At 39.1% G+C, this 23,705-nt stretch overlaps 1 protein-coding gene across 4 annotated transcripts in view; it reads right to left on the bottom strand.

Annotated features, from left to right (window-relative positions):
* Positions 1-3,133: 3,133 nt before the first annotated feature.
* MMAA (metabolism of cobalamin associated A) overlaps positions 3,134-23,705 on the bottom strand; it is a 35,851-nt gene continuing 15,279 nt past the window's right edge. For all 4 annotated transcript variants that reach the window (XM_023227113.2, XM_023227119.2, XM_023227129.1 and 1 more), the window contains exons 2-7: positions 18,809-19,313; positions 15,881-16,003; positions 11,934-12,104; positions 7,205-7,290; positions 4,519-4,668; positions 3,134-3,481 (exon numbers count right to left, since the gene is read on the bottom strand). In XM_023227113.2, the coding sequence (XP_023082881.1) occupies positions 3,191-3,481; positions 4,519-4,668; positions 7,205-7,290; positions 11,934-12,104; positions 15,881-16,003; positions 18,809-19,253 (1,266 nt within the window). In that variant the 5' untranslated portion in view covers positions 19,254-19,313 and the 3' untranslated portion in view covers positions 3,134-3,190. The remainder of the gene's footprint in view (positions 3,482-4,518; positions 4,669-7,204; positions 7,291-11,933; positions 12,105-15,880; positions 16,004-18,808; positions 19,314-23,705) is intronic.

Below are 23,705 nucleotides of genomic sequence, written 5' to 3' on the forward strand. Positions count from 1 at the left end.
GGGACTACAGGCACCTGCCACTACGCCCAGCTAATTTTTTGTATTTTTAGTAGAGACGGGGTTTCACTGTTTTAGCCAGGATGGTCTCAATTTCCTGATCTCGTGATCCGCCCGCCTTGGCCTCCCAAAGTGCTGGGATTACAGGTGCGAGCCACCATGCCCAGCCTGGTAATTATATTCTTGACAAGGCAAAGTGAACCTATGAAATTTTTTTCAGAATTATCTTTTTGAGATGAATGGACACTGTAACTCACTTAATCCTCATAACAGTTCTAAGCGATAACTGCCGTTTATTGTCAAATATGTATTTAGCACTTGTATTAGGCTGTTCTTTCTATAAATACCTGCGAGTGAGTAATTTATAAATTTATAAAGAAAAGATGTTTAATTGGTTCATGGTTCTACAGACGACAGGAAGCATGGTGCTGGCATCTGCTCAGCTTCTAGGGAGGCCTCAGGAAGCTTACAATCATGGCAGAAGGTGAAAGGAGAGCAGGCATGTCATATGATGAAAGTAGGAGCAAGTGAGAGTAGGGGATGGGGAGGTGCCACACTCTTTTAAATGACCAGATCTAGATCTTGCGTGAACTCAGAGCAAGAGCTCACTTACCACCCAAAGGATAGCCCAAGTCATTCATGAGAGATATGATCTAATCCACACACCTCCCACCAGGCTCCACCTCCAAGACTGGGGATTACATTTCAACATGAGATTTGGGTGGGGACAAATATCCAAACTTCATCAGCACTTATATCCAAGGATTATATGTAATACTAAAACAGTCCTGCTCTAGGTGGATACTATTGTCATCCCCATTTAATAGTGAGGAAACTGAGGCACGGAGAAATTAAGTAGCTTGGCTAATCTGAAATTAATATTAGTCTGTTTTATAGAACAAAGAACTGTCATAAATATCTATGTAAAATATTTACACCACCACCTGCCAATTATTGAGTGCTAAGCACTGTATAATTTCTAAATTAATACTTCCAACCCTGTAAAGTAGCTATTATCTTAATTTTACAGATAAAGAAACTAGTGCATATAGAGAAAAAACTTGCCAAAGATCATATAGCTAGTTAGTGATAGAGCTGAGATCGGCCCCCACATGTATCTAAGTCAAAACCTATGCTTTTGACCAAGTCAGAAGTCCAGTACAATATAATCACAGATGGGGAGAGGGAATGGGATTTCTGAGTTGAAAAAAAAGGCTACATTTCATTATTATTATATTACCTCCAGTATAGCAAATAACAGAAACAGAGGTAAAAATCTCTTGGAAATTGGTCTCTATACCATACCCAATGGTACAATGACAACATAAGGAGAAGCGAGTTTTCTAATGATTTTTATGATGACATTTATAACATTTAAAAGTAGTTCAAACTGAGAATAAATGCTTTAGCCTTAAAATTAAAGCTAACAGAAGTCCCCCCACCTTTCCTACCTTCTTTACAATGCAGTACGTGTGCTCCAGCATTGCTTACACTGTGCCACATATGGCAATAGATTTGTTATTCCCTGTAACAGCGTACTCAGGAAAACTATAAAATTCCTTATCTCAGGTTTCTAAAAACCAGTGTTTTGTCTGATAGGGTAGTTTCATGGTGGTCCTTTCTAAAATCAGAAAAGTCAACTGGACAACCTTTCAAAGTTTCTCCTAAACTTTTATGAAATAGCTATGCCAATGGAGTACTAAAAATCTTTCCAAAAAGTGTAAAGGGATGTTTGTTAAAATAATGCTCAAGAGATTTGATTCCACATAGGAACCAGTACAGTAAGTAACAATGCAAGCTCCTATACTACATAAAATATTCTACAGGGTTCAGAATAAAATATGTCAGAAACTTCTATAAAGGCTTTTTGTGCAATGGAGAAATTTTATGGTTAGAAATTTTATTCAAACATACATAGTTACAACTACCATCAAATAAGTATAAAATATATTCAAAGAATTAACTAGAAAGGGTTCTTCAAAGATAATCATAAAATATACTAAAATGTCAAGAGTATGATGGTAGTAACAAGACCATGAGAGAAAACTGAAATTATACATCAGGTTTGTACAGTTTCAGATACCCACAACTTTAATGTAATAATGCTAGTAAGCAGCCTTTGAGTATTTCCTATACACCATCATGACAGTTAAATAATTCTCCCACATTATTTCATTTAATCTTCACTAACCTTAGAAAGTTATTCACCAATTTCATTTTACCAGGGAGGAAATGGAAGCTTAAAGAGATTAGCTCATACAGCTAATGTATGATTGATCTGGGTTTAAAGTTTAAACCCACATAGTCCAACTACAGAGCCCAAGCTCTTAATCACTGTGCTATGCTTCCTCCGTAGGACAAAACTTATTCACCATCAAGAAAAAAGATTTTTAAAATACTAAAATGAAGTGAAATGGCCAAGGAAGCAAAAGCCTTTGGTAGTCTTCAAACTGAATAATCCTTGAATCATTCTGACCTCACTTTGTCTTTTAGGGCTTTACTCCAATGGGCTACAAATATAATGGGTCCAAGAACTGGGGATTAATCACCCATTTTATCTGTAGCTGATTTTCCCAGTTCCCTTTTGCTCTCTTACCTATCGTGTCGAGGGGTGGGGGAAGGCTCCCTGCAAATCCAGACAAGCAGACTTTAAAATTGTGTTCACATCATCACATTATTCCAGTTGTTTCACTACTCATGTACATGATGATTTCAGAAATTCTTAGAATAATCTGGTATACTAAATGTCAATTATGATTTTTGGCTCTTAGTAACCCACTGTGTGTCATTCTGGCTTCAAGAAGGACTCTAAAAATATGGTCACTCTTGTTTACATCTTCTCTGGAAATTCAGATAATATGGAATCAAAGTAAGCATTTTAAAGTACAAGATATTTTCTGCTCTCCTTAGCTTTTTGTGTTCTTGACTAATAAGAAGAAACTACCCTACAGGCCACCATGCCAGGGTATAAGAAGAGAATGAAACAGAAATCAGTAACATACAACAGGTACCTTATAAATACTGCCTAACTTTTGCCATTCATATCTAACTTCCTTCAAGTTTTCAAGCATGGGTCACAAACAAAGAAGACAAGAGCACCACGCAATGATTACTGAAAATATAAGCATACAAGTGATTTTTCTATTACAATACTTTATGAAACGATATGTAAAATTATTATACAGGATGAATTTTAATAATCTCCGCTTTTAAAAGCTTTTAACAAGAAGTCTGCTGCTAGTCCTGGGGACAGGGCCCCAGTGAGAACCTTTTGTTCCAGAAGTGGAATCTGTTCCCGGACTGTGGGATGGGTCCTGAAATGCTCTAACACACTTTCCTGAATGAGATTCCACATCCAAACTTTCTGTTGCTTCCGTCGTTTGGCAGTCAGTTCCCCACTGGCAAGCATTAGGTTCTGGAAATCTTTCATTTTATCCCACATTTCAGAGATCCCCTCTCCACTTCTGGCAGAAATACGAATTACCTATTGAAAAGGGAAGAACCAGACCATCTCACTTAAAATGATAGAAAACATTTTCATGGGGACTGTGATACCTGCCAGTTAATTCTTATAGTCTACAGAAATAGGCAATTGACAAGAATGAGATTTTATTGCTGTGTCAAAGTAAACATACCAAGATATATTCTGACATAACATACCTAGGATTACTAAGTGCATAGCAGAAATAAAACACTGATTCAAGGTCAAATTTTAAATCCAGAGATTTGTTTTAATTTAATTTATTTTATTTTAATTGCTCAGATGGTCAGGGGCATCATAGAGGACTTGTGATAAGGGCAATGCCAGGTAGGTTCCCCTGAGGCCTGAGTGCCAGAAAATGAAGGTAGGTTGAGAAATAGCCTAATTCCCTCTGTCAAATTTGCCTGATTTAGTAAGTGGAAGAGCTGGGCATCTGACATCTGCATGTATATATAAGATGGCTCCAGACTCAATACAGACAACATGATTGGGAAAAACTGGGATATGACATTAAGATAAGTCATCATTATTCTCATTATAATGATTACAGCTTATTCTTTAATAACACAGTGTCTGTCTACAGATAAAGAGGCCCACATCAATATTACTGCCTCACTTATTACAGGATTAAATTTTTTTTCCTTACTAAAAATGGCACCCAACAAACATAATGGGAATGGAGGTATCGCCATCATAAGCCTTTTCTCTCTTACTGAAATTCCAACATAGATAATCAAATCATTAACTGCTCCATAATCTTAAGGACAGTTCCTTTCAGAATGGATTTGCTATCACTTCCAAATGGCTCAAATCAAGTATTACAATCACATCTATCATCTCTGATCTAGTTTTTGACATCTAGTGGTTAAAGGATTACATTTAAAATCATGACTACACACTCTGGCTTTGTCATGATTTTTAAAACTATAATCTTCACATAGAAGCAAGATTGATTATACGTCTAGTTTGGGACTTACATCCTGTCTTCCAATGTACACAATCCATTCAGAGTGAAAGATACAGAATGCAAGCAAGCTTACCTTTGGTTTCCAGACTTGCGAACGTTTGCGGAGTAATTTCAGTGCACTCACATACTCCGCTTGTATCCTTCGAGCTGGCACAATCAAGTCTCCATCAGATTTAGTTACAGCTACCAGATCTGCCATCTCGATTATACCCCTTTTGATACCCTAAAGAGATCAGAAACATTTAATGACAAACAATATAAAAATGGGAAAACTAGTCAATGCTAAGATTTTGAAAGTCATACATTTCATTAACTTTTCATCTGTATCCTCCTAAGCCCTGGATACCAAGAATCACCATTACTTGACAGAAATTACTCAAAAGCATTGGCTGTTGGAATTATAGAAGTCATCTGTAATATCTCTTCCAAATTTAGAGACTAACATGTTGAAATACATTCAGAATTAGGGTAAATACATGAAGTCACAACAAGATTGAGTGGCAGGAGAGTTCACATTGTCTCGTGATGGAATCTGCTTCTCATGAGCTAACACTGCAGGAGGCAAAACCATCCATCAGTAAGGTGCTTAAAAAGAAAACACACCTATCATTAACATCTGCATTTCCAGAAAAAAGTCTTTGAAATTTTTCTTAAATGTATATAGCATTTTATTTTCAATTTGCATTTGAGGAAAAATAACCTGATGTCTACAAACACATCAATCTCTTTTTTTATTATTATTTCTTTTTATACTTTGTATTTTTCTTCTTTCAGCTTTGCGTGGACAGACCTCAATCTCTTAATTCAAATTATGTCACATAAAAATATTAAAAATAAAGGATGAAATCCAAAAGTCAAACCTTATTTAGTACATACAGGTTTTTCTACATAAGATTAAAATTTCTTTTCAAATATTTTTAAACAAAACTTTCAATTATGAAATTCTAATAGTTAATGCTTCTAAATAAGCAGCCATGATCTGCAATCACTGTGTTTTAGAATTATAAAATTGAAACAGAAGCATTGTTTAACAAATAATTTGTCTGGGCTAGGTGTGGTGGCTCACACCAGTAATCCCAGCACTTAAGGAGGCTGAGGCACAAGAATTGCCTGAGGTCAAGAGTTCAAGACCAACTCGGGCAACAAAGCAAGACTTCATCTGTAGGAAAAAAAAAAATTACAAAAATTAGCTGAGAGTGGTTGCACATGGCTGTAGTCCCAGCTACTTGGGAGCCTGAGGTAGGACGATCACTTGAGCCCAGGAGTTCAAGGTTACAGTGAGTTATAATTACACCACTGCATTCCAGCCTGGGAAACAGAGTGAGACCCTGTCTCTGAAAAAAAAAAAAAGGAAAAAATTTGTCTGGTCTTTGAGTTTCTGGGAGGTAATCTTTTAAGTTATAAATTCCCAGAATTTCCTGAGTAACAGGAATGTCTGTTAATCATGGGAGGTGCCTGGGGCTATACCTGAGTTTATGCAATGAGATCACTCAGGATGGGGGACTGACCATGGCAGAAAGACCTATCATGTGATTAGAGGGTTGGGGTTTTATGCCATGTGATATCAACCCAATCTCCAGGGAGGGGACAGGGGCTAGAGATCAAGTTCAATTATTCAATCAATCATGCCTACATAATGAAACCCCAAGAAAAACTTGGGATACTAAAGCTCAGGGGAGCCTTCTGGTTGGTGATACACATCAATATGCCAGGAGAGAAATGTGTCTTGAGGACACAGAAGCTTTGCATTTGGGCTCTCCCAGAGTTCTTATGTGTCTCTTCATTTGGATGGTCCTGATTTGTCTCCTTTATAAGCACATTGCAATTGTAATATAATGCTTTCCTGAGTTCTCTGAGTCACCCTAGTGCAGGGGTCCCCAACCCCCAGGCCACGGAGGAACTGGTCCTCACAGCAGGTGGGCAGCAGGCGGGCGAGCATTACTGCCTGAGCTCTGCCTTGTTAGACCAGAGGCAACATCTGATTCTCATAGAAGAGCAAACTCTATTGTGAACTATGCATGCTAGGGATCTAGGTTGTGCACTCCTTATGAGAACCTAATTGATGCCTGATGATCTGAGGTGGAACAGTTTCACCCAGAAACCATGCCCTCTTACTCCCAGTCTGTGGAAAATTGTCTTCTATGAAACCAGTCCCTGGTGCCAAAAAGGTTGGGGACCACTGCTCTAGTGAATTACTAAATCTAAGGGATAATGGGAACTCTCAAATTTATAGCCAGTTGGTCAGAGGTATGGGTGGCCTGGGAACCCTGGAGCTTGCAGCTAGTGTCTGAAGCGAGAGGAGGCTTGTGGAGGACTATGCCCTCACCCTATGAAGTCTGCACTAACTTTGGGTAGTAGTGCCAGAACTGCAGTGCAGGAGGAGAGTAAGAATCCTATTGTACAACATATAAACTATGATAGTGGGATCCCACTATCCCCAGAACTTTTGAATCAAGTGTACTAACAACATCTATGCAACAATGGTCTCTTCTGAGTGGAGCGATCCATGTATTTTAATCATGTTACAGATGGAAAAATTATGTTGCATAATTTTACATTCTCAAGGTCATATATTCTATTCCTGTAAGTTACGAAAAAATACAGAGAATCTGCCTTTGTTTCAGGTATTTTAGCCAATATGAATGATGTTTCATTTTCTAAACCATTATCAACTTAGTTTACAAAACCACAACATTGGAAATTTTTATTTTCAGAGATATACATTTTGCATTTTTGGGGAAAAAAATAAAAATAATTACCTGCAACTCATCTCCTCCCGCTGGTGGCAGTAGTAAAACAAACATGTCAACCATGTCAGCAACAGCAAACTCCGACTGACCCACACCTGAAATTTTAAATCACAACTATATCCTAAAATACTCACCATTATTAGACTTTCTCAACTACATTGACCATCATTTTCATTCAACTTCATTCACTCATATTCATGGTCACACAGTCAACTTGGTCACCTCTTTAAACATCGCACTTCTGAAGAATGTATTAAATGTCATATCTTACCCTCTAAGCAAACCAGTTATCCTTCCGAGCTCTCCCACTCTGTTCTTGGATTGAACGGAGAACCTAAAGGCTTCCATCCTCTCCTCACTCTCACAGCTCTTTCTTGGCTTCCCTTTCATCAGCGAGCAGCTTGAACACTGTGACTCTAATCTTGAATCATGCCTGCAAATACTTTCATCTTTTTTGTCTTCTTGTCCTCACACTTGCCTGCAAACGTCCAGTTATGTAGGGATCAATCCCACTATGTGTGTTCTCTCCTCCATAAGCACGTGAGAGAAATCACTCAACTCTGTGGACAAGAGCCACGACAGGCAGCCTCTGCTACATCTTCCTTACGGCCTGGCAAAAGCAATCTCCCTAAACGCCCTCAGTTGGCTTCCATTCCATTTCCCACAGCAGCTATTATGACCATTCACTGTACCATAATCTCCCCGCTTGATCAGGACCACAGCACCTACTTCATAGAGGAAATAAAGGCAAGAACTTTCTAGGCTTCTCCCTCTCCCATACTCCACAGGTAACAAGACACAAATACAAACAGCCTAAAGCCTCCTCTGCAGTCTCAGTGTAAGAACTATTTGACTGAAAAGGAATCTCTCATTCTTTTTCACTTCCTCTGGGTCCTTGCTGATTTTTATCTTTAACCTCTTGTTTGTCTACAGGCTCTTGCCCTCCGGCACAATACATAAATTGTGCTCAAATCTTTCTCATCTTAAAACCACATAAAATAAAAACAACAACAACAAAATAACAAGACAAAAACTCACAAACTCCTCCAACTATCACCATGTTTCTCACTTTTTTTAAAAATACTCAAGTTTCTGGAAAAAGGTAATTTATGCTCACTCCGTCCACTTCAATTCATGTTCATCTCATACCACTTAAAACTGCTTCCAGCCTGGGTGATGTAGTGAGACCCTGTCTCTACAAAAAATACAAAAATTAGCTGGGCATGGTGGTGTACCTATAGTCCCAGCTACTTGGGAAGCTGAGGTGGAAGGACAGCTTGAACCTGAGCCTGGGAGGTAGGTCGAGGCTGTAGTGAGCTGTGATTGCACTGCTGTACTCCCACCTGGGCAACGTGGTGATACCCCATCTCAAAAAAAAATCTTGCTTCCACCAAAACTCTGGAAACTCTCTCCCTTTCACGGTGTGATGGACTTCTAGCTGCTTATTTAATATTTATTCTTTCCTATTTTCTTACCCAAATGTTATTAGGAGTATCAACGTATCAGATGAAAGACCACATTCACAAGATCCCCTTTCAGCTAGATATGATGAATGAGTCAAAGCAACAGTCATTAGATGGGGTTTCCAGAAAAGTTTTTTGAAGACGGCTAATCCAGCTACACCTCTTATGCCACCCCTCCCTGCTTCCTTATTTCCCTTTCCTTCTTCGATCTATGTGGAACATGGAAGTGTCAGTCAGAGCTTCATCAGCCATCTTTTAACCATGAGCAAACTGAGGAGGATGGAAAGTGAGTGCTAAGAATGGTAATCTGGCAGACAAAAGAAACCTGTGACACCGACAGCACTGTCAAAGCACCTTACCTGCTCCAGACTGCCTGCCTCAGGCTCCTTTTTATTTTAAAGAGAGACTGGGTCTTGCTCTGTTGCCCAGGCTAGAGTGCAATGGCACGATCATGGCTCACTGCAGCCTTGAACTCCTGGGCTCAAGTCATCCTTTCACCTTAGCCTCCTGAGTAGATGGAACTACAGGTGTGTAACACAATGCCTGGCTAATTTTTTTTTTTTTTTTTTGGCAGAGCCAAGGTCTTGCTATGTTGCCCAGGCTGGTCTCAAACTCCTGGGCTCAAGCAATCCTTCCACCTTGGCCTCCTGCACTGCTGGGACTACAGGAATAAGCTACCATGCCTGGCCTCAGGGTTCTTTTCTTTTATTTTTTGAGACAGAGTCTCACTTTGTCACCCCAGCTGGAGTGCAGTGGTGCCATCACAGCTCACTGCAGCCTCAGACTCCCCAGGCTCATGTGATCCTCCCACCTCAGCCTGCCAAGTGGCTGGGACTATAGGTGCGCACCACCATGCCCAGCTAATTTTTTTATTTTTCTGTAGAGACGGGGTTTTACCATCTTGCCCAGGGAGGTTTGGAACTCCTGGGTTCAAGCAGTCTGCCTGCCTTGGCCTCCCAAAGTGCTGGGATTACAGGCTGGGGCCACAATGCCCCCTCTAGGTCTCTTTTATTTAGAAAAGAACCTCTTTCTTGTTTGAGTCACTGTTATTTTGAGTTTCTGGGAAAGGTGGCTAAATACAATTTCCAGGTAATATATTTGGTTTCTAAGGTGCTCTTCTCCTTTGATTCTCTACTACCACTCAGGCAACTAACTCTTCATTCATCTACTTTTTAATGGTGGAGATTCTAAAGCGCTGTCATGGCTATTGTTATGAACTGAGTTGTGTTCCCCTCATCTAAAAACATTCCTATGTTAGGCCAGGTGTGGTGGCTCAAGCCTGTAATCCCAGCACTTTGGTAGGCCAAGGCAGGCGGATCACAAGGTCAGGTGTTTGAGACCAGCCTGGCCAATATGGTGAAACCCTATCTCTACTAAAAATACAAAAATTAACCGGGTGTGGTGGTGCACACCTGTATTCCCAGCAACTCGGGAGGCTGAGGCAGGAGAATCATTTGAACCCGGGAGGCGGAGGTTGCAGTGAGCCAAGATTGCGCCACTGCACTTCAGCCTGGATGACAGAGCGAGACTCTGTCTTTAAAAAAAACAAAAACAAAAACAAAAACAAAAACAAAACAGAAAAAAACTCCCTTCCTATGTTAAAGTTCTAACCCTCAAGGTGACTTTATTTGGAGACAGGGCCGTGAAAGAAGCAATTAAATGAAGTCATAAGGGTAGGGCCTTAATCCAATAGGACTAGTGTCCTCAAAGGACAGGAAGAGACACTAGGAGAGTAAAGTGAACAGAAAGAGACAAGGGAGAGTGAAGATGCAGCAAGAAGGCAGTCATCTATCTACAAGACAAAGGTATGGGTCTTAGGAAAAACCAACCCTATGGGCACCTTAATGTTGATCTTCTGTTCTCCAGAACTGTGAGAAAATACATTTCTGTTGTTTAAGCCATCCAGTCTGTAGTATTTTGTTGTGGCAGCCCTAGCAGATTAATATAAATGTCTTTCATTTTTGTCTGATAGTTTCCCCAGTTGATCTAAACTAAATTCTTAACTTAAAGTATGAAACTATGAACTATGCTGGTAAGTGTTAAATCTGTATTTCTCATTCAGTCCTTTTCTCTTGAGACACACAGTCACTCGGATACCTAATCAGCATTTAACACTTAACATATTCACAACTGAACTCATCGTTTTCCTCTCTGCACATCCACTTTTTCCACAGTATTCTCTATTATCTGCAGTTCCCCTTCCTTCCTTATCTCACATCTTATCATGGATAAAATCCTGCCCATTTATCTTCAATGTTATGTTGATCCATCTTATCTCCATTCCCACTTCCTTTGCTTCGTTCACACCTCTACCATTTCCTTCTGGGATTAGCACAGTAGTCTCCTGATTCTATTCTAGCCCTCCTTCTAATCATTCTATACTCTGCTGCCAGGGATCTCTCCAAAATACATATCTGGTTTTCTCACTCTCCTGCTTATCCAGCAGCATCTTCCCACTCCTTTCAGGGCAAACTCCAGAAGACTCCATGGCATGGCATGTAAGGTTGCTGACAATCTGGCCCTGGCCTACTGCTCCAACTGACCTCCCTTCATTCCCTGCCTTCACACTCTGGGCTCTAAGCATCCTGAGCAAACCGCACTTCTCTGGATGGGCCATGTTTTCTCACTCCTGTGTATCTTTGCAAATGTCCTTTATCTCATACTTTGTTTAACTCGAATTCTTCCTTCAAAACTGAGTTTAGCTGTCACCTCCTCTAGAAAGTCTTCACTGGATCCCCAAATCTGAGTTAGGCTGTATCACAAACATTTATCACATAGTGATATAATAGACTGTCTCTCCACAAGAAAGAATTTATTGGGGTTTTCATTTCAGTGTCTTCATCACATGTAACTATATGCGAAGGATATAAAACAATGAAATAAAACATATCTGCATTTTCAAAAAGCAGCCAACTACATTAATTTTCTTGGTGAACACAGTAGACACATGAAATGTACTCAAACAAAACAGGTGTTGTGCTAAAGCATCATTTACACAGATCATCCTAATGCTTACAGTTCTCCTCTGGCATGTATAATATACCACCTGTGTAACAGTTATCCAGATAGATGGCTTATTTTTACTTTTTAAAATAAGATCTTGGAGGGTACAGATTATAACCTATATATTCATATCTTCTATGGAGTATGGGATATCTTGTATTTAATTATACATTTAGCAAATATCTGCTGAATGAACAAAAATAAGTTGTCACTCATCTTTATATAGCATTCATAAAATAGTATATTGTTATAAAATAGAATATCACACTCACCTACGGTTTCAATAAGAATTATGTCATATCCTGCTCCTTCACACAACAGAATAGCTTCATTTGTGGTCCTTGTCACGCCTCCTAAAGTTCCTCTAGTAGGAGATGGCCTGATGTATGCATTCATATCTCTTGATAACTCAGTCATTCGGGTTTTATCACCTAAAAGTGATCCTAAAACACAGAGTTACATTTTATAATCGTGGAACAGTTTTACAGGTCAATTATCAGCCAGTTCCTAGAGGGAAATGCTTTATGCCATTTTTCCCTAAATCTCAAACTGCATTTCATATTACTGAGCTTCTCTCCAACTCATTGTATACAATGATGTCAGATTCATCTTAACATTTCAAGTCCCTCAAAACCTATACTTTTAACTTCCCCCTGACCAAAGGTTCCAATCTAGATTCTTCAGCCGCACCTTACCTGTCCAACTCTGGCTTCTACCAGTCCTCACACCAATTCTCTGTTCTAACCAGGGTGGTTACTGTGTTTGCTTCTGCCCACATTTTGTTTGTGCTCTCAGGTCAGAAGTCTCTCGCCTGTTTCCTCACTGCTAAGTTATAGCGTGTCAAGCCCAGGGTCTGTATTCTGGCTCCACCATTTCACACTATTCAATTTTGAGAAGTCACTTTACCTTCCTGAACCCTCTTTCCTCAGCTACATCACAAGGGTAATATGCTACTGGGGGAATCAAATGTAATTATATACAGGCATGTGCTTCAAAAACCGTTACTAACAAAAGCACAGAACTTATCCACCTAATAAAGATCAGTGAAAGTCCTTGCTCCTTCATATAGTCTGCCTGGAACCTTTTCAGCCCATGCCCATCTCTGTGATTTTCTATGCTACAACAGCTCTGCAATGTATGCTAGCATCCTGGAGGGCATAAGAGAACTTTAGTGTCCCTCCTCTTTCTATTATCTCCATGAGCACCCTCCACTCCTCATTCTTTTATTTTTGCAAATGACATTTTCTCAACCTTACGTAAATGCTACACAAATATATCTTCAAGCTGCCCCTTCTGCCCAGTCTGTTGCTTCTAATCGCCTACTACTTAGAAAATGTGGAGCTCTCACTGAATGCAATGTAAGCTGAGTTAATGGATGGAAAACTATTCATACAACACATTTTTTGGTTTCATATTTTTAATTCTTATCTCTTTCACACAGTGGTTCTCAACTGGGGGCAATTTGGCAATGTCTAGAGACATATTTACTTGTCACAAGTGAGGGGTAGGGTGCTACTGGCATCTACTGGGTAGAGGCCAGGTATGCTGCTAAGTAAGCATCCTTCAGTGCACAGAACAGCCACCCACAACAAAGAATGATGTGACCTAAAATGTCACTACTGCCAAGGTTGATATACCATGCTTTAAATAAGTATAATAAGTATTTGCCTACAGGACCACGCCTTACATAGGTTGTACACTAAATGCTTAACAAAGTGTTAAGAGTAGGCACTCAAAAAACTGTGGAATGAAACTGGTTATGTTTTTGTTTTCATTGTAGTATAATATTTTGGCAAACATCAATACTTACAAATTCTAGAAGACTAAAACTCCCAGGACTATTACCTTTTACTACTTTGCTTTAGTCATATAACAACATTTGTAGGTGTACTGCTGTTCTAATCTGAATACTTATTTTCCCTCTTTTTAAGAGCCACCTTTTCCACATAATGTTAAAGATTGAAAAGTTTCTTAAAGATATGCTCTTTTACCACTAAATGCCAGTTCAGAGTCTTCTCGTAGGTTCTAATTTTAGACCACACATGTACTCCATACATCAACTTCCTTATTTACTTCACACACAACCTTTTTCTAAGGTAATTTTCTGCATAAAATAATCTCTGTGTAAGTAAACAATCTGCCAAAGCTATACTTTAAATTACTATCCTATAGATTCCATCACATTGAAGTAAACATTAGGAAATTACTCTCCCATGTCTTAGCCAGCGATTCCAAAACTGTTAATTGTAGACTCTCATGAAGGTCTCAAAGCTATCATAGAGGGTCTGTGAATTCAAAGCACAAAAAAGATTGACTATAGACCAAAAAACTAATGCTTCTCAAACTTTAAATGTAATGCTGTTTTTCAAGTGTATGTACTGATACAATAGGGTAGAAATTTATATTTAGAATGTTTTGTCTATCCTTGTATTTTTTTCTTTCAAAGTCTACATAATTTTTTGCCTGAGAAAGGGACCACTATTTTTTGAGAAAGGTTAGGAACCACATAGCTATGTAACTTTAACCATAGGCTATTTTATTACATTATTTTTGTCTATTTTTATCTCAAGCTATTATTTTTTTTCTATTGTTCAGTATTCTAGAATATTGTGAAAATGGGGGAATGGCCTTCTCACCTATATATAAATGAGGGCCACTTACTGAAAAATCCTTCATTAAGTACTTACTTTTAACAAAGTTCTAAAGCTGTAAATAAGACAACATATTGACAGGGATTTAATTTTGAACCTTGTGAGCAAAAATTTTATTTTACAGTTAACTTTTTTTATTATAGTGACTCAAAAATTTTGAATGTTCTAAGCTAGATTTCTCAATGGGGTGATAATAGGAATTGTCCACATCTATATTAACCTAAGTCCCTAAAATATGACTACATCATCATTCTGAATATTTAGTATTAAACCCACATTATAACACAGTATGCAAAAATCAAATACTTCCATAAAGCATCTTGTATTTACCCCTTCACAATGCATATTGTATTGTAATGGCCTGTGTTTGTGTTTCCCGCATAAGATGTAAACCTCGCTAAAGCCAGGACTGTATCTTGTTCACCATTATATAACAAAGTTTAAGAATCTTCCATGTACAATGCCTCACCTATAGTAAGCACTCAAATACTTGCTAAGTGAGTAACTGTAATATTAAAAGCTTAAATCATAAAGAGGGGTAAGGCAAGAAAAAACCTTTCCTGTTTATATGGTATGCTTTCTGTTTTCTTTAAAAGATCCTTTGGGGAACTAAGTTTTTATTCATTTTATCTCTGATAAGCTGCAAATTAAACTTTGAGTGACTTCATGACCTCAAATCAGAAAGTAATTGCTTAACATTCTGTGCATCATACAATGTACTATGCTAAATGCCGTAAAGGGAATGGCAGTATATTACAGTGCCCCTCTAAGAGCTTTCTGTTTAACTGAACATATTATATAAACAGTTGACAATTATAAACAGCAGTAAGGTGTTTTTTTGTTTGTTTGTTTTTTGTTTTTGAGACAGAGTCTTGCTGTCACCCAGGCTAGAGTACAGTGCCACGATCTCGGCTCACTGCGAGCTCCACCTCCCAGGTTCACGCCATTCTCCTGCCTCAGCCTCCCAAGTAGCTGGGACTACATGCGCCTGCCACCACGCCCGGTTAATTTTTTTTTTGTATTTTTAGTAGAGATGGGGTTTCACCGTGTTAGCCAGGATGGTCTTGATCTCCTAACCTCGTGATCCACCCACCTTGGCCTCCCAAAGTGCTGGGATTACAGGCGTGAGTCACCATGCCCGGCCCCTAGAAGTAAGGTTTTTCTAAAGCTTAAGAGAGTTAAAACTTTATGAGGAAAATGATGCATGAGTAAGTACCTATTTTCTGAATTGCACAGGTGCTAACGCAGCCAGGAAACACAACAGGAGCAAAGAGGGGCCTGGCTTTATGCATGGGAGCTGAAGGACTGAAATTTGCATTTGATCATCTTCAACTTCTGGCACCTGTTGTCACAGTTTTCTGAGTGCCCACTGAGCTATCAACAAGCTGGCCTCCTCTGAAGAGTACAACACTCCCAAACTACTTCCACCTAACTTTGCAGAACTCCCTTCCTTCAGCGAAACCAAACTTAGCTAGCAGTTAGAGGTCACCCAACTGTGCCAATTCCTACTAAATTATAACAGAAGGCCCCTAGAGCTCTGCAATTTAAAAAGAATCAGCCATACTTACCACCACTAGTACAAGAAGAAGGGTCCACAGCCAGCACAGATAATTTGTGCCCTCTCTCAGTAAGCATTTTTCCAAAATATTCTATAAATGTTGATTTTCCAGCACCAGGGGGCCCAGACAACCCTATGGTGGAAAGAGATCTTCTAATTCAATGAAACAAATGAAATCAGAACTACGATCAGCTTTACTGAGTAAAATATTAGACTACCTTCTAGTTCCCCTAATGTATTAAAACCACAATTCATGTATTTCAGCATGTCCTAAAATGGCAAATAAAAATCTGTTTCTTTAATTCCTGAGTAATGGGGCTATAGGAAGGAAACACTCTGGGTTCCACATGATCACAAAATTCACTTTTAAAAATTATAAAACATGCTTTGCCTTTGTACTCTAAAGTAGATCTTTCTGGACAGACTTCATCGTCTCCATTGTTAATGGGCTCAATTTCTACATCTGCCTATCTCGCATCATGATCAGTAATTATTCTACCTACCTCAGTAGGTAGAATTCGTCTGAGAATTCTACTTCTTCCCACTGGAAAAACAACTCATTATTCTAGAAATTCCCAGTGATTGAGAAAGCAATTTTCTATTTATAAGGGATCATCTTTTTTCTTCATATCACTTGTAACTCAAAGAATATAAACTGAATTCTGAAAAAAATAATTTATGTTAAGAAAAGCAGAAAATTCCCCCACTTGGAGAGTTGGCAGTGCACAGCAGGTAAGAGCACAAACCCTGAAGCCACGCAGCCGGCTCTCATTCTAGCTCTACCTCCCACGAGCTGTGTGCTCTTGGGTAAGTTACTTTGAACCTCTTTCTATGCCTCAGTGTCCACTGCAATAATAAAATAGATATGGTAACAGTACCTCTCTCTTCAGATTGTTTTAATAATTAGATGAGTTAATGTCTGCAATATGTTTAGAACAGTGCATGGCATAAGAGATATATAAATGTATGTTAAATGAAATATATAAAACATAGGCATTTAACTAACTACACTCAAAGTATATACAGTGTACAGTATGCCTGACTCCTTACCACAATTCTTAGGGCAGATCCAATACTTATCTTAAACACCTTTTTAGATGCTGAATAAACATTTGTTGCTTTTACTTATGATGAAAAAAATAACTGCAATAAAGACAGGTTTATCTGGCCTCACAAGATCAAGAAGGAAGAACCAGAACAGCACTACAAAGTTATCTGTGAACTGCTAGTTAATTCCACACACTTCTGAGACATTTTTTCAAAGATTCTCTAAAATCTAGTAAGTAGGCAGTTTGTCATAACTAGAATTTCTCTGTGGGAGTTTGCTAATATCTTTGTTTACCATACATAAAGATTATTAACGTCCAATGCAGTACTCTCAAAATGAGAATCCCTCAGTCAGGGCAGAAGATTAAGAAGTCTGAAAAATGGGGACCAGTATAAATATTGGTTGGTGAGCTATTTTGAAATTATCTTAAAGCATCTATGCCCATTACCCTAAAAACTAGGAGGCTTTTGTGTCTGCATTGCCAATAAACTGTGAGATAAAGGTGTAATGTGACATGAAATTTTAAAAGTATTTACTCATTCTCCACAAAATTTTTGCACTTTAACCACCAAGGCAAGTTGTTTTTAGCAGGAGGGTTGGTTCAAATCACCTAGTTCACCACCATGGGACATTCTCATTACACTTAAACGGGCTTGTTTAATTCCTGCTGGTCAAACATATCTAAATTGTTTTACAATGCACAATTTCAAAAGCAATTTCAGAACCACGTCAAATTGTTCAAGAAATCAAATGAACATCTAATATACAGACAATGAATAAATATGATCTCTTTTTTAAAGCACATTTTGATAGGCTGGGCATGGTAGCCCATGCCTGTAGTCCCAGCACTTTGGTAGGCCAAGGTGGGAGGACTGCTTGAGCCCAGGAGTTCGAGACCAGCCTGGGCAACATAATAAGACCCCAACTCTACAAAAAACTTTTTAAAAAAATTAGCCAAGGATGATGTTGGAGGCATGATGTTGGAGCCAAGCATGATGTTGGAGCTATGATCACCACTGCACTCCAGCCTGGGTGACAGAGTGAGACTCCATCTCTAAAAATAAAATAGCTGGGCACAGTGGTTCATGCCTATAATCCCAGCACTTTGGGAGGCCGAGACGAGTGGATCACTTGAGGTCAGGAGTTCAAGACCAGCCTGGCCAACATGGTGAAACCCCGTCTCTACTAAAAATACAAAAAGTAGCTGGGCGTGGGAGTGTATGCCTATAATCCCAGCTACTCAGGAGGCTGAGGCAGGAGAACTGCACAAACCCAGGAGGCAGAGGTTGCAGTGAGCTGAGATTGCGCCATTGCACTCCAGCCTGGGTGACAGAGCAAAACTGTCGCAAAAAATAAATAAAAAATAAAAATAAATAAAATACCTTTTGCTACTGAGATGGCTGGGTTTACAGCCACTCCCAGAAACTCAATAAAAAGAACCTGAAAGAAATGAGACTTGCCTATACAAAGACTAATGAACGACCTAAGAGGCAGAATTTTGAAATGTGATAATTATAGTTGATATGACAACAAAACAGGGAACTCACTTTAAACTATTTAAGCCAAAGGATTACTAAAAGAAAAAGGAGTAAACTCACTAGCAGTTCTTCCTATGAATATTTCTATCCTGGGATCCAGAGCAAGATTCTTGCCAAAATAAAAATCTTACATTCTTTTCTTAAAATTCATAGCCTTGGTTCAAATGTCATGGCAATTTTTTCAACTTAACAAAACTAATATTTGCCATGAAGACTCATTTAAAATTCATCCAAATATTGTGAAAAAAGTCCCCATTCGATTGCAAACTATTTAGATTTTTTTTTTTTTTTAAATAGAATACAGAGAATTTGCAAAAATATTTACTGAAAAAACACACAAAAAAAGACTGACCTACTCGAAATGCTAGCGGTTTTCCTCTATTTGATTGTTCTTGTTCTCTGTGGTAAAGTAATACTTTCTGAAGAAGCACCTGGGCTAACTCCTTTTTCCTGCTGTGAGTTGATTCTACAAGAGTTATGGCCTCTGCCAAACAGGCCCTTTGCCCTTGGATTAAACCACTATAAAGTTTATCCACAAATCTTTGCTCTTTATCAGAAAGTCCTTCTGTGTGGTCCTTTAAGGTTGTTTGTACACATAATTTTCTCTTTAAACCATTTGACAGCAGCATCCACTTTGTACAATGGAGTCCAAGAGAATTAAACGGCTGAGCACATGGGATTCCTGATCCGAGATGAGTACTTGAGTGAAAGATGAAGTGGTAACATCGGAAAGGTGCTCTTAAAAGGCCTTTTAGGAAATGCTGGTGAGGATGTGGTAGCAGCATGGACATATTCATTTTATTTGTAACTGAAGAAAACACTGTATGCGTTTTGGCTCAATGTGATTTGTGACCTCCCTAGAAGAAAGAAAAACATGTTAGCCAGTTCGATATATAACTAAAATACTGAAGGAGTAAAATTTGAAAGCCTAGTGTTTCCCCCATATTCTAAACCACACATAATCAGAGTTTTTGGTAGTACAAACGGGTGAAAGTTTTCTTACTAAATAAACTTAAAAGAGAAGACTCCCTCCATGGCCACAGTTAATATTTGGAGTAACCCAAATAATGGAGCTGCTACTCTACTGCAAAGGGGAATTTACATTAACATTTTCTTTTAATAAAAACAATATATAAAATACCACTAGGGTAGAAACTTTATGTTATGCTTTCTCTTACAGTCATCTTAACAGTTTCCTCAGGTCAATACACCAGATTCTGAAGCTCATACAAAAGGTTAAAAAAAAAATGAATCTCTCTGATGCTGTCCTTGTATTCACTCTCCACAAAAAGAAATGTGATTACTAGGGTGGGCACTTCAGGTATAAGTTTAGATACATGTTTGTATTCAATAGACTCATCCTTGAACACAGATGTATGCAAAAAGTAGCCTAACTTAAAGCACACAAATAAGCCATAAGTGAACTGTAGGAGTTGTGTAGTAACCAGATCAGTGTATCTCAAAGTATAGTCAGAACCACCCAGGTGCTTATTTAAAATGCACATTTCCAGCCCCACTAATCAGAATTCCTGTAGATTCACACTAAAGTTTGAACCACTATGAAATTAGATAAGGATATTTTTTATGATGATATACTGATATTCTCTACTTCAAATTGTATTAAAGAATGAAAATTGACATGGTATGCCGAGCCAGGGCAGTGAAGAGGTTATGAGCCATGGTCACTATGAATCTCTGCCACTTAAGCCAAAATAACCTTAGGCAAGTTACTTGACCACTCCATTCCTCAGCTTCCTCTTGAGTAAAGAGAATATGTATGAAAGCAGAGTGGTTATGAGAACAAACTGACAATTCTTGTAAAACGCTTAGAACAGTGTCTACCATGGAGTAAGAGTTCCACTTACCTTAGCTTTTATTTTAATTACACCAAGTTATGAAACATTGGTAATAATTCTTCCAGTAGCAAAGTAAAATTTACAGTTACATGTAACTCACCCCGTTTGGGTTTATGAGTATTTGTAAATTTTGGTTGATTTTCAAGCACCTTGTGGCATGATGGAATAAATTATTGCTCCAAGATCCACCTCTAAATGGTACTTCAAGGCCAATGAACATGAAATTAATTTTAGTTACTTAATATTCTATTAGGGAAAAAGAATAGTTTAAGATTTTTTAAACTGGTAGAACTACAAGTGCTCATCAGTTTTCCAAAAACAACATTTTCGCTATTGGGGGGGTGGGCATTAAAATGTCTATTTGTACAAAATTAGCCTTATTCTAAAAGGACAACTCAAAATGTATAGAAGTGTTTCTAAAAAACAATTTTAAAAGATCTAATGTCACCTGTCACACAAACACACAAAAAGACGTTTAAAAGAAAACTTTAAGAGGGAGTCTACTTTGGAAGCTCTCTTTCAATACCACCTTTAAGCATATTTCTCATCATCACCACTACCACTACCAACAGACTGGAATCCCACAGGCAAGAACTGTATTTGTATTCAACCACTATCTTCTAAGCACATACTACTTTTCAGGTCCCATGATAGGTGATAAGAGTAATGGTGACTATAGTAATGGTACTGATGATGATGACAATAGTATCTGATTATGTTCCAGCCATTATACCATAAACTTCTATTAATATATTAGTCCCTTAGGGCTGCTGTAACAAATTACCATAATTACCGTAACAGAATTAGTTACTTAATTACATTGCAAAGACTCTTTTTCCAAATAGGGCCACATTCACACGTTCCAGGGATTAGGATGTGGACACATCTTTTTGAAGGCCATCATTCAATCTGCTACACTTTCTTAGGCAGGATGTCTCATTCATTATCGTATCTTAAATCCTAGCACTTCAAGAGCTCACAGAATAAAATACATCACATCAAAGAAAGAACAAAGTGCCATGGGAACAGACAAGATTACAGGAGCTCACTCTCCTTGGGGAATTCAAGTCAGAGGAGTCCAAGTCACGGCCGAGCCTGAAATAACAAAAATGTTGAAGAAGGTTGAGGCAGGCTTTCCAGGCTGAGGACTTGGTCTCTTCCCTGTCATGTCAGAGAAAATGGAGAAATTCAGTAAGGCAGAAGCTGAAGGTATATGAAAATACTGATAGGAGATGAGGCTGGACTGGAGGTAAACTGAGGTCAAGAAATTAAATTTTGTCTTGTGGGCAGTGGACAAATGACAGAGTAAAACCTTTACGGAGGTGACATAATCAACTTTGCTTTTGAAGAGATAACTCTAGAAGCAGTGATTTGACGTCAAGAGTGATGAGACTTTTTAAGAGAGCCCAGTTCAGGAGGCCTAGCAAGAAACCAAAGGAGATGATGAGGACCTGGACTTAGGCAAGGTATTAAGGAATGGAAAAGAAAAGCCTGATTTAAGACCTTCTTGACCTATGCTATCTTGTTAGAATCCTCAAAGTTTGACATGGAGCCTGGCACACTGCAACTGCTTAAATAAAAAGAAAAAAAGAGCTGCTGCTGATCTGAACTTATTTCATTCCCCAAATGCCTGGCACATTACAGTCTACAAGCCACTTTCAGATACTTTATTTCAACTTATTCTCCAGTTAATTCCATGAGGGCAATACAACAGTTTTTATTTTCATTTAACAGAAGGGGGAAAGAACACTGAGAAACTGAGTGATTACAGTCATAGCCAGTGGAAGGGCCAAGATTCAAACCCAGGTTGTTTGACTCTCTATGGCAGGCATTCCTTAATAAATTATATTAACATAACAGAGAAGTCCTTTGGCTACAAGGGAAGTAGATATTAGTAACTCTGCCCAACTTCTGAAATAAGAAGTCTTTTCAGTTGCAGAGATGGTGGTGGCATGAAGAGGAGCCAAAGGACAGAGAGAGGAAATCTGCAGGATAGAAAACATTATTACCAAATGTAGTCCTATTGTCCAATAGGGAAGATGTTGTCATATGTAGTCTAATAGCACATTAGAACTATTTAAAATATGCTCCTTAATTAACAAGTCTTAACATGACTACCTCCTATTACCAAACAAGCTGTGTTCAAAAAAAGAGTGACAGAGGTGGTCAGGGTCGGAGCAGGATAGCAGAATACAAGGCTTCACCAATCATTTTCTACCTGGTTTTAACTTTGTATCACTCAAAGAGGCACTGAAGAGGCAGGAAAAACCATTTTGAATCCCCAACACTACCCCTCTCCCATTTCCTGACAGCAGTGGCATGATGCAGAGAGCATTTCTGTGCGCTGGGGAGAGGGAGAATATAGCAATTTTGAGGCAGTGCCACCGTGCTATAGCAGAAAGCAAAACCTGAAAACTCAGCTGGCACCACACACAGAAGGAACTATTAACCATTAAACCAGCCAGAGAGGAATGGCTGTTCCCAGCACTTGAAACTTGAGTTTCCTGAGCTCACAGAAGCCTAGCCATTGTGGGTTAAAGTGTTCTAGTGTCTCAATTAAACTTTAATGGCAGTCTAGGCCACAAGGACTGCAACTCCTAGGCAAGTCCTAGTGTTGAACTGAGCCCAGAGCCAGTGGACTGGGGGGTTTCAGGGCGGGGCGAAACATAACCCAGTGAGACACCAGCCAGGGCAGCAAAAGGAGTGTTGGCATCACTCCTTCCCTAATCCCAGGCTGCACAGCTCATGGCTACAAAAGAGACACCTTCCTTCTGCTTGAGGAAAGGAAAGGGAAGAGTGAGGAGGACTTTATCTTGCATCTTGGATATTCTCAGTCACAGCAGGATGGGGCACCAGTTAGAGTCATGAGGTCCCCCTTCCAGGCCCTAGCTCCTGAACAACATTTCTAGACACACCCTGGGCCAGAAGGGAACTTGCTGCATTGAAGAAAAGGAGCCAGTCCTGGCAGGATTCATCACCTGCTGACTGAAGAGCCCTTGGGCCCAGCAGCAATACTAAGGTATTACATTGAGGGCCTTGGTGAGAGACTCTGAGACTCGCTGGATTCAGGTAAGACTCAGCACATGCCTAGCTGCAGTAGGTACAGGGTGAGACTCATTCTGCTTGAGAAGAGCAAAGGGAAAAGTAAAGAGGAATTTGTCTGGCATGTTAGGTACCAGCTTGGCTACAGTGGGGTAGAGAAACAAATGGGCTCTTGGTGTTCCCAATTCCAGGACTTGGCTCTTGGATGGCATTTCTGGACCTGCCCTGGGCTAAAGGGGAGCCCACTGCCCTGAAGGGTAAATCCCTGATCTGGCAGCATCACCACGAGCTGACTAAAGAGCCCCTGGACCTTAAGGGAGCATCAGCAGTAGCCGAGTAGCACTCTTCATG

This window comes from Piliocolobus tephrosceles, chromosome 3 (genome assembly GCF_002776525.5).
Source record: "Piliocolobus tephrosceles isolate RC106 chromosome 3, ASM277652v3, whole genome shotgun sequence".
NCBI lineage: Eukaryota > Metazoa > Chordata > Mammalia > Primates > Cercopithecidae > Piliocolobus > Piliocolobus tephrosceles.